General features: G+C 43.9%; 1 protein-coding gene across 1 annotated transcript in view; it reads right to left on the reverse strand.

The window, feature by feature from the left end:
* The window catches only part of vwa5b2 (von Willebrand factor A domain containing 5B2), a gene marked incomplete at both ends in the record, with an annotated part of 100,688 nt that extends 89,912 nt beyond the window's left edge, over window positions 1–10,776 (reverse strand). The window contains 1 exon segment of the mRNA XM_084313337.1: window positions 10,658–10,776. Within this exon segment, the coding sequence (XP_084169463.1) occupies window positions 10,658–10,776 (119 nt within the window).
* Between the last annotated feature and the right edge of the window lie 1,987 nt (window positions 10,777–12,763).

Genomic DNA, 12,763 nt, shown 5'->3' on the forward strand with positions numbered 1-12,763 from the left:
TTTAGGAGTGATCCGGGATAATTCCTGAAATGCTGAGTTATAGGGCGCTACGTGTATTCTTCTATAAGCATTGGCATTTCTATTTGCTACTATAGTATGCTACTATTTCCAAATCAAATGTATATAATAGGTATTATGTTTCATCATGAATGCATGAAGGGGGGGGGGGGTAATTATTTTATGCTTTGATGACCAGTAACGGCATTTGTGTTGTACACTACAGACGACATGAAAACATTGTTGGATCAAGCTGAAATTTATGTCAGATAGTCCTTACCTTTGGTCGGGGGTATTCCAAAAATTATATTTCAATTGTCTGATCGCGATTTCCAATATTGGTGTCCATCTGGTCCCGGACATAATTTGGCACAATTTATGGATTGAGTGTGCCAGATGCGTTTTTCGAAGGGGTCGGATGAAGCGATTTACTCGGCTCCATCTAAATATACATTACATTTACATTTACATTTAGTCATTTAGCTCAGCGGTTCTCAACAGGGGTTCCTTGAGATTTAAATCTTTTTTTTAATTAAAAATATAAATGTTATTTCTTTTATTTAGTTTTTTTATTATTATTATTTTTGGATTACAGAAAATTATCACTAAAGTGCTATCTGTTGCAGCTGCACTGTTTTCCATGAAAATACCATATTTGGATAAGTTTGACCATTTCTCAAAATCTGAAAATCATTATTTAATAAAACACAGAAAAGGATCACCAAGTTACTCTGGATAGAAAAAACCTTTACAGACAACATTGAGACAAAGCTTCCTGACACATCTCCATCCAAACTCTTGGAAGAACTAATTGAAATCTCATCTGATACCACCTGGAGAGCTAGTTTCAGAGTGTGGTGCTGAGTACCAAGTATCTCATGATGCAGCAGTTAAGGTGTTGATACCATTCAGCACCACATATCTGTGTGAAGCTGGCTTTTCATCCATGATAGCTCTGAAAACAAAATATAGGGCCAAGTTGAGCCTTGAGGATGACATGCGTGTTGCCTTGTCAAAGATCTCCCCACGTATTGACCGTATTATTAGCCAGCAGCAGCAGACCTCGCATTGAGCTAGAAATGTCCACTGAGTGCTTATTTTCTGTATTTATTTTATTAAATTTTTTGAGAAATGGTAACTTGGTGATCCTTTTCTGTATTTAAAAAAATACATGATTTTCTGTTTTTGAGAAATGGTCAAACTTATCCAAATATGCATTTTTTATGGAGAACAGTGCAGCTGCAACAGATAGAACTTTAGTGATCCTTTTCTGTATTTAATAAAAACAAATACATGATTTTCAGTTTGAGAAATGGTCACACTTATCCAAATATGCTATTTTTATGGAAAAGTGTGCAGCTGCAACAGATAGCACTTTAGTGATAATTTTCTGTAATTTTATTTAAAGAAATATGCTCTTTGATTTACTACTACAAGCAGTGTAATGTCAACAGTAGACATGAAACACCTGTTAATAATGCATTATATAGCCTCCATACACACAAATGTGTTTCCCGGTTTCTTAAATAAACATTATTTTGAAAGCAAGCGCTTTTGTCATAATTGTAGCAAAAAAGACAGGACCGGAAAAGTCTTTATCGTATGTAGGGGTGCCCTGGAATATTTTATTGAACACAGGGGTGCCTTGGTAGCAGAAAGGTTGAGAACCCCTGATTTAGCTGATGCTTTTATCCAAAGCGACTTACAAGTTCTGTACGACAAGTCATCAGGAAGGGTACAACTCTATCAGCTGAGTAACAATGTTCATCAAAGTGTTGCGTGTTACAGTGTAGGTTAGTTTATTAGGACAAGTCCATGACAGTAAGGTTAGTTAGGGTTAATTTTTTTAGATAATGGTTGAAGAAGTACGTCTTTAGTCGACGGCGACAGATTGGACTGGTTTCAGCTGTCCTAACTGGGGTGGGTAGTTCATTCCACCATTGTGGGGCAAGGACTGAGAATAGGCGACTTCTCTTTGATGACCCTCCGGGAGCTTGGATAGGAGTAGGTCTGAGGCGGCCAGAAGATGCAGAGCGTAGGGGTCTTGAGGGTGTGTAGTTAGAGACCATTGACCGGAGGTAGGCGGGAGCGGTTCCCTTTGCCGCACGGTATGCCAGGTCGAGGGCCTTGAAGCGGATACGTGCAGCAATGGGGAGCCAGTGCAGGTCACTAAGAAGTGGGGTGACATGGGCCGACTTCGGTAGGTTTGAGATCAGGCGGGCCGCTGCGTTCTGAATGAGTTGAAGAGGCTTGGTGGCAGTGGCCGGGAGGCCAGCGAGCAGTGCGTTGCAGTAGTCGAGGCGGGAGATGACTGTTGATTGGACGAGGAGTTGGGTGGCTTCTTTTGTCAGGAAGGGGCGGATCCTTCTGACGTTGAAGGGGCGGATCCTTCTGACGTTGCCATTTAGGCATTCGCAGTCACCAGGTCTCGACCCAATCGAATGCCTATATGGGAGATTTCCGACGACCTGTTAAGACGGCACACTCTTACGTTAAGACAGCACTCTCTTACGCCACCATCGCCAAAACACCAAAAGAGCATCAAATCACTGACCTCTAGGACCATCATTCAGGTCATAGTACCAGTTAGATTAGATTACATTGAAATGTATTGTCATCAGGGGTGTAGCTCCAGATTCTGGGCCCCCTGAAAGAATGTATTTGTAGGCCCCCAGTGAATGCAAGCGCGCGTAAGCGCGCGAGCGGAATTTTTTTGTGCCATTTTTTTATTGATGAAATTGCATAATATGGTTTTTACCTATACATTCGGATCAGCAGTTCAGCACCTGCACTGTTGGTGGGTGAGCCTAGTAAAGGATGTCGCATTGCGTTCATCTTCAATGAATGGACCAATGCAATAGTCTACCAAAGCCCCCCCCTCTCTCTCTATATATCTCACACACACACACACACACACACACACACACACACACACACACACACACACACACACACACACACACACACACACACACACACACACACACACACACACACACACACACACACACACACACACACACACACACACACACACACACACACACACACACACACACACACACACACACACACACACACTTCAGAAACAAACATAGTATCAATGAGAGCATCAATAATACACCTGAGTGATGTCTAGTAAAAAAAATTAAAATTAAAAAGAAAATTTGGGGCCCCCCCCAGTGCTGGGCCCTTGGAATCATCCTAAGCTACCCCCCCCCCAGCTACGCCCCTGATTGTCATCATACAGCATAAGTACATTACAATGAAAATAAGTGTGGCATCCAACCCGAGTGCAAATGTAACAGTAAAGTGCATTATAGTGATTAAGCTGGGTATTGTTGTAATCACAGCAGGGGCCTTCCTCATTCCTCCTCATCATCCCTTCACATCCTCCACACACCTTCTTCACTCCTCCTCATCTTCTCCCACACCCTCGCACACCACCAGCTCTCCACTCAACACAGCTGTCACTCATCCACTCATCAGCCAGAAGGTACTTCAGCTACCGGCAGTGGCGGCTCTACCACTAGGGGCGCTAGGGCGCCGACCCACCTGCTGGCCAGCTGCTGTTAAATCAGAGAAGAAGACAATAAAACTTTTTCGTTTTTGTGTTTTATAGCCCTATAAATAATATAAACATGTTTAAAATGAATAATATTTACTCATTTTAAGTATGTTTGTATTTCCAATGCACAATATAACGTTATTATCTAAATTAAAAAAACATCGTTTTCATGAGCAGGAAGTGACGTTTTTTTTTTTTTTTTTGTATTTCTCGCCCGGGCTAGAAGCGATAGCGCTCTGAGTGCGCGTCACAGTTTGATCGCTGTCTCCGTCACAGCCAATCAGTGCATACGGCGTTGTGCGTTGAAATATGACTATTATGTTGGAATCCGAGCGCGATTTGAAGCGGTCTAGGCAGCAGCGTGAACTTCCGTGAAGAATTTCCATAGCCGCATTTCGCGGAGACGCTCTCTGATTGGCCGACGCCAGTATTTTTTTCCATGGCAGAATTTCACAGAGACGATCTCTGATTGGCCGAATCCAATTTCTAATGTTCCAATTCTAGCTTCTAGCTTGGTTCCTAGGTTGGGCTAGGTTGTTTGTCTTAGCGTGCCGTGACTGCAAGTTCTTTAGACTGTTAAGCTTAGGCACTCTTTCAAAGTTGGTTAAGGTTAGAGTTTGTCTTAGAGCATGGCGATAGAACGCCAGGTAGTTTGCAGTCTGTTCGAGCGGAAATGGACAAAGGAATGTACTTGTTGAGTGTTGTGCTAACGAGCTCAGCTAACACTTGGCTAACAAGCTATATGGCGGATTATACACGTTTATCAAGCTCTCCTGCCCTGGACGTTTCAACTAAACAGTGAGTCTCTCTCTCTCTCTCTCTCTCTCTCTCTCTCTCTCTCTCTCTCTCTCTCTCTCTCTCTCTCTCTCTCTCTCTCTCTCTCTCTCTCTCTCTCTCTCTCTCTCTCTCTCTCTCTCTCTCTCTCTCTCTCTCTCTCTGTGCTTAACGTTAACGTTTGTAAATAGTTTTTTTTAGGAGCAGTACTACTGCTGGCCATTCATGAAGCGAGACATTGCTGATTGTTTATTTATTTTATAACACAAGACTATGACTACCAACTGCCTAGCCAGCCGTGTATCAATCTTGGATGCAATAATAACGTTACTTACCACACTGACTATGTCGATGGCTCATTGATTTAACTAATGCAGCTCTCTCGGATTGAAAATACGTGGATTATGGCTTGTTCAATATCGTCTATGTTTGAATGAATGAATGAATGAGAACTTTATTAACAGATTGCAGAATGGGTACAATACAGTACGGCTCAATACACACAATTGTTAAGGGGATGCAGACCAGAGAAAGACGTTTGTCTTGTTTACATCAGGGTCCCAGATTTTCGATTCATATCGATAGTTTAATAGCTAGCCTTGGCTCGTTTAACAATATGCAAAATATGTGTACAGCCCTGTACTCATACTGAAGTTATTCTTGGTATATAATAGGTCTGATTGTGTAACGAATCGATTCCACGTCGCGCTGTGTGTGAGAGAGAGAAGGAGAGAGGGAGAGATCTGCCTGTGTTTGGAGACGGGCGAGTTTTGTTTCTAACTTTTCTATTTATATTGTGTTTCAAGTTGTGAATTAGAGTCTAGACTATACTTTATTTGACTGGTTGTGTGTTGTTGTAGTAACAGCTGAGCGACTCGTTCATAAGAGCCGATTCATTGCCGTGAGCGTGAGTCGAATCGCTCACGTCTTGCCATGAGTCTTGCGTGGTACAGTACTGTACTGTACATGTTTGCAAATATTTGGTATAGCGCCCCTAGTGGCGAAGTACCCACCGGCCGCCACTGGCTACCGGATCCTGTCTCCTCGTCGTGGGAGTGTTAAACTACCTTCCAAGTAAGAAGACTGAACCTAAGCCTTGCTGTACTCATTGCTATTTCCTGATCTAACCCTTGTTCTCCGTGTGCCCAGGACCTCCTGTTCCAGCACCTTCCTGTGCTGGCTGATACTGCACAAGGAGTGCCCCTGCTCTCACCCCCCGACACAGCCTGTGTCTACCTTCTCCCGGACTGCACAAGGAGTGCACCTGTACTACCCCCCAAGAACATTTTCCATACCTGTCTGTCGCACATTCCATCTGTCAAAACTGTCTGCTTGGGAAACTACATTAAACAACCCTAAACCGCTCCATTCTCTCTCCGCCTGTGTTTGCTATTGGGCTCCGCCAAAATCCCCTCCTCACAGGTATAAGATATACATTTGTTCTACTGAGTATAATGCTAATCAGATATATACAGAGTTGTAATATATTTAAATGTTTAAAAAAATTTCTTATGTACCCCAGTTGCTATTGCATGCACATATTTGTGTTTTATTACACGTATATGTAGGGGAGAACGGGGAACGTTGTCACACTTTTTACTTGCTCATCACCAAAACATCTTTCAATAGTCATTCCTAGATTAAATTGAAGCTTAATATGTTGGCTTGAAATGTGTATACCTCTCATTTCCCAATGTATTGTAACAAAGAGTTAATCACCTATCAAAGACACTCTGACACATTGTGACAACCAACCCCATCATGCCGATGGTTGTCACAGACTATGGGGTTGGTTGTCACACCATGTGTTTTAATGGGACAAATCTTAAAAAGAAGACAAGGCAGAACTAAAGTTGAAAGTTTAATTGCATTGACAAGTTGACAAATACATAACTTAATGAATGCATCTTAACATGAACATAAACAGGAAACACATCTTTAGGCCATCCTATATAACAAAATAAGAACACAGTAAATCGGCCTAACAATAATAGCCTACACAACATGTGACAACCAACCCCAAATAAAATGTGACAACCAACCCCAACTGGAATGTCTTGATAGCATCAAGGCTAACAACCATCTAACAACTAGTTAGCTAGCTAACAAGAATCAATCTAAACTATATAGCTATCCCTTCACACTTTTTAAGCGTAATAATTGTTTTATTATAAAACAATTGTGTAAAAGCCTAGAAGAAAAATACTGAGGAGTGGAATATTTACAAATGGACATGAAAAACACAAAAAGTCCTCTCACCTCAAATTCAGCTGTTTCACTCCAAAGATGACAATGTAGGTGAACTCTGACCCTACGTCTGGACATTTAAATACCAAAGTATGGGAGACAGGACCCTCTGGTAGAGCCATACAGGGGTGCAGTGCTGGGCACACGCGGTCAAACGACGTTTGGGCTTCGAAGTGCGCGCATCCTATTATTATGCAAAGTCTAGGTGATAAGTGCCTAGACTTTGCATAATAATAGGATACCGTTTGGCCTTCGCCCATATTACGACTGCACCCCTGGAGCCATATGAAATCCGCTTTCACGGAATCGCGGACGGAATTGCGGAATTGACCAATAAAAATGGAATCAACTGTAAAACGTGGAATATTGCAGAATTTGCCCTAATATGGACTGAAATTCCGTGTTCGGGAGAATATGGAACGTTTGGTGCAACGTGATCTGGGACACTACAGCGTGTTACACATAACACGGAGAAATATCCAAGCGTCTAGCTGCTTCGGTGCGTCGTTAACGTTAACGTCGGAAGATATTCCGCACTAAGCCCTAAATTCAGAGCAGAGCAGTATCCTAATGACTTTTATGCTTCAGTCGATAAGGTGTTTTGCAAATTCTGTCAACATACCGTGGGGACTGGACCCGCAAAAACACGTGCGAAGATCACTTCAAAAGCCATGTCAGGAACAAGGACCGTGCTTCCCAAAACACACCAACTCTCTAACGATGATCTCTGGTGATCACACATAGATACAGCTAGAGGGCGAGGCGAATCACTGACACTATTGTGATTTAAATAGCTATGTATGTATGTATATACAGTACATAGGACTATAGATGGAAATTATAGCTTCTTGCTAAATCTGGTGCACCCATCTATTTGCAAATGTTTGTCAGTAGGCCTACACACTGTCCTTTATAAATGAAATAAACTAAAGGTGCATAAATTATGCATTACTATATTCCATCACAATAGAATAGATATAGCTAGGCTACTGACATTGTGATAAAAGTAGCTAGCTGTATCATGTTTACACTTGACATTTTTATTTTTATTTTGTCACAATATTATTTGAAAAATATTGGGTAAAATGTAACTGTATTTCTGAGTTGCAGCACTTAAAAACATTAAATGGACTGTTATATCTTATTAAATTGTGGACATTTATTCATTCCCAGTTATTAGCCACTATGTCTGATGGTAAAATGGGCGTAAAAGGCAAAATACAGAATTCTGAAATATTAAAATGGAAAAACGGAATTTGGGAAAAAATAAAATGTAATTTGGAAAATAATCAAATGGATTTCATATGGCTCTACCCTCTGGTAGTGAAATATAATGAATGTGACAACCTACCCGTGTGACAACGTCCCCCGTTCTCTCCTACATACATACCAACTATTCGCCTGTTTTATTCTCCACCCATCCATACTGTAGCAACACTATTATCACCGACATCCAAGAAGGGGGATCCCCCCTTGAACGGCCCTTCTAAGGTTTCTCTCCTCCACATCTCCTGTGGTGCTTTTTTCCTATTGCTAGGTTTTTCCTTACCTTCGCTGGGGTATGTCTGGGAGTGTTGCATTTATTACTTTACATTTATTTTGGATTTCATGGTGGGTTTTTTGTTCTTTATTTATTGGGATGTTTCTTCTTGAATAGTTAAAGACTTGTCCGGCCCATGGGGACATTAACTTGTGATTTCGGGCTTTACAAATCAATTTGATTTGATTTAATATGCATTTATATATCCAGTGATACAGGTATAAAGACACTATGGTCAGGCACTCTACTACTGGCCCCTGAGCAGCTAAGACTGGAGCGGTTAAAGCTGAGGTGCCTTGCTCAAGGGCACAGCGAGCAGGCACGTGCACACATAGAGCCCAACGGGTGCACAAGCACCTGCCCTTTTGTGCCTCATAAAAAAGTGCCCTTTTTATGCCAATTATTTTTACCATATTTTCTTTTTTACCTCAATATAGAGAGAGTGATCTGCAATCTGCTTGGGTTGGGGGTGCAATTCCTAACAGGCTCAACCATATGGATAAAAGTTCCCATATTATGTGCTTTACACAAACTAAAACCAGATATTACATTACATTACACAAACTAAAAACAGATATTACATTACATTACACAAACTAAAAACAGATATTAAATTACATTACACAAACTAAAAACAGATATTATCTGAATTACTAGAAGAAAGAAATGCACCACCTTTGGCTGATAGTAATTTATTAATTTCTTAGGATTTCTTTTGGTCTAATAAATGTTTAAGGTTCTTAGATGGATCCCCTGCTGCCTCCTCCTCTTCCTCCTCCTCCTCCTCCTCCTCCTCCTCCTCCTCCTCCTCCTCTTCATCATCTTCCTCCTCCTCCTCCTCCTCCTCCTCCTACTCTTCCTCATCTTCCTCCTCTTCCTCCTCCTACTCTTCCTCCTCTTCCTCCTCCTCCTCCTCTTCCTTATCTTCCTCCGCCTCCTCCTAATCCTCCTCCTCATCCTACTCTTCCTCCTCCTCCTCCTTCTCCTCCTCCTCCTAATCCTCCTCCTCCTCCTACTCTTCCACATCTTCCTCCTCCTCCTCTTCCTCATCCTCCTGCTCCTGTTCCTACTCTTCCTCCTCCGAATCCTCCTCCTGCTCCTCTTCCTCCTCTCCTCCTCCTCCTCCTCCTGCTCCTCCTCCTCCTCCTCCTAATCCTCCTCCTCCTCCTACTCTTCATCTTCCTCCTCTTCCTCCTCCTCTCCTCCTCCTCCTCTTCCTCCTCCTCCTCCTCCTCCTCCTCCTCCTACTCTTCCACATCTTCCTCCTCCTCCTCTCCTCCTCCTCCTCCTCATCCGCCTCCTCCTGCTCCTACTCTTCCTCATCTTCCTCCTCCTCCTGCTCCTCCTCCTCCTCTTCCTCCTCCTCATCCTCCTCATCCTGCTCCTCCTCCTCATTATCCTCTTCTTCCTCCTCCTCCTCCTCTTCCTCCTCCTCCTCCTGCTCCTCCTCCTGCTCCTCCTCCTCCTCCTCCTGCTCCTCTTCCTCCTCTCCTCCTGCTCCTCCTCCTCCTCCTCCTCCTCCTCCTCCTCCTCCTCCTCCTCCTCCTCCTCCTCCACGGGGAGCAGCGTACTGGCTCATGTAAAATGGCATGCCATGCATTATGCAGCAGCTTAGGCCATCGCGCGGGATCTTCATGTCCTCGGCTACAGTCCACTTGTCGCTGCTCTGGTCGTAGCGCTCCACGTTGGAGATGGTGCTGAAGCCATCAGTGATGCCTCCGACCACGAAGAGCAGGTCGTCCAGCACCGCGATGCCAAAGTGGCTGCAGGGGGTGAGCATGGCGGGCAGGGCGCTCCAGGAGTCAGTCAAGGGGCTGTAGGCCTCCGCGCTACGCAGGATGTGTCCATGGCCTCTCCCTCCCACCTGAGGACAGGACACATGAGAGGAATTTTTTAGTGTGTGGCTCAGGCAGGCAGACACTGTATTAATCCATTTAGGGAAATGAGGGAATCACAGCAGCATTGCAAGTCAAATGATACATATCTATAGAAATATCTAGTATAAAGCATTTGTCTCCGTGTGCACCTACCGCATAGACTTGTCCTCTGTACGCAGCGACTCCCAGTCCCCAACGCCTGCTGCTCATGGGGGCGATCAGAGTCCACTGGTCGGTGTCTGGGCTGTAGCACTCAGCTGTGAACAGATACAGTCCACCACAGATGTAAACCTGTAATAAGAAAGAATATTCTAATTTAGTTTATATATTCCATTGTATTTCATTCTACTTTAATTGTCTGTTAATGTTGATGCACCAAAGGACCCAGACACATCTTTTGTATGTGCAAGCTTACTTGGCAATAAAGACATTTATGATTTCTGATCTAACGTTCCTTGTGTTCATCTAGCACCTATGTCCCTCAGTTCCACCCACCTTGCCCTGGAGGGCTGCTGTCCCGGGGTGGCTCCTGTGCTTCAGCATGGGTGAGATCACTGTCCACTGGTTGGTTTCAGGCTCGTAGCGCTCGGCGGTGCAGAGCGGCGTGAGTGCATGGGAGCTGCCTGCAGCCAGCTGCGAGTGACGGGGTTGAACCTGCACACACTGCTGAGAGCCTCTATGCCGTCCGAGCCACCGACGCAGTAGACCAGACCGTGGAGATAAGCGATGCCATGGTCGGCCCGGGGATTCACCCCCTCAACGCTCACGTCCATCCATGCACCGGCTCGGATATCGTAAGCCTCCATGGTCAGGATGCTGTGCCTCCGGCCTCCGATGGCCAATAGGACCTCCTGGGGCAGGCGTGGACGCATCAGAGGGTTTGGGAGCCTGTCGGAGCCAGGGGGGTTCAGGACGCTGAGGATGAGGGGCTGTCCCTCACCACAGGGTTGTTCTGGATGTTGCTCCTGAAGTAGTCAGGCCTAATCAAGCCCATGCGAACCTGGGAAGAGACAAGCAGACAGCGGGTACAACTTAGACAGCGGTTGTAGACGGTTTCTGTTGCTAGGGAACAGTTTGGACCCAAATGTTTGACAACCACTGTACTAGGGAACCTAGTGTTGTTTTAATGTAATGCACAGTAATACAATTCGTTTATTTTAATTTTTTATAAATGTTTTTCTTTTCTTTTCATACATAAAACAGAACATAACAGTACAATAATAATAATAATAATAATAATAATAATAATAATAATAATAATAATAATAATAATAATAATAATAATAATAATAATAATAATAATAATAATAATAATAATAATAATAATAATAACAATGACAACAGCGACGACAACAATAATAACAGTAACATGAATCATAATGACCTTGACAAGAGACAGACAAACAAGAAAAAGTAAAATAATAAAAAAATACAAATAAAAAATTGGCTCAGGCACTAGCAACCATGTTTGTGTATCCGTAATACAATTAGTTACCTTGGGAAGCAGCAACGGGATGTGTGTTTTACGCTCCTCACGGGAATGGTCGATCCAACGGAGGACGGCCTCGAACACCGTCTCCTCGTTCTTCACGTTCAGGTCATCCCTCTCGATGATGTCCACCAGTTGCTGCGGGGACAGCTCCACAAACTCCTGTGAGACGTGCAACATCTCCTCAAAGTGGCACACGATGCAGAGATGGGTTTTGCGCCTCAGGTCAGGGCAGCAGTAGATGTCCGTGAACCTCCAGATGCCGACACAGTTTTCCAGAGACAGCTGGCCCTCTAGGAAGTCAGAGCACGCTCCTACTATGCCAGTGACGCGAAGCTGGTCTGCAGCCACCAGAAGCTCTTTCACGTTCTCTGCTGTCACCAGCACAAAGGGTGTGTAGGAGTACTCTGATGTACTATGATGAGCTGCATCATACCCGGGGACACCCCAGGGATAGTGTAGACTGCTTTCTCTGAGTCGCTCCAGCGAGTGAAGAGGGCTCTGTGGGACACAGAGTATAGAGATATCTGATGAGTAAACAGTAAGCAACATTCTGTCCTGTGTAGTAATTAAGGCTGACCCCTATTAGTCGAATAGTCGACTAATCGGTCGAAAGGAGCCATAGTCGACTGCCAACCTCTTAGAAGCGTGGCTAACGCTAATGGCACGCATACTAGAGGCCAACTGCCTAAGAAAACAGGCACAGAGGCACTGAAAGAGGATTTCACCCATCTAATGAACACACTAGACCAGTAGCGGCCGCTGGGTACTTCGCCACTAGGGGCGCTATACCAAATATTTTGTACAGTACAGTACAGTACCACGCAACACTCATGGCAAGACGTGAGCGATTCGACTCACGCTCACTGCAATGAATCGGCTCTTATGAACGAGTCGCTCAGCTGTTACTACAACAACACACAACCAGTCAAATAAAGTATAGTCTAGACTCTAATTCACAACTTGAAACACAATATATAAATAGAAAAGTTAGAAACAAAACTCGCCCGTCTACAAACACAGGCAGATCTCTCCCTCTCTCCTTCTCTCTCTCACACACAGCGCGACGTGGAATCGATTCGTTACACAATCAGACCTATTATATACCAAGAATAACTTCAGTATGAGTACAGGGCTGTACACATATTTTGCATATTGTTAAACGAGCCAAGGCTAGCTATTAAACTATCGATATGAATCGAAAATCTGGGACCCTGATGTAAACAAGACAAACGTCTTTCTCTGGTCTGCATCCCCTTAACAATTGTGTG

This window comes from Notolepis coatsorum (genome assembly GCF_963971535.1).
Source record: "Notolepis coatsorum genome assembly, chromosome: 4".
NCBI lineage: Eukaryota > Metazoa > Chordata > Actinopteri > Aulopiformes > Paralepididae > Notolepis > Notolepis coatsorum.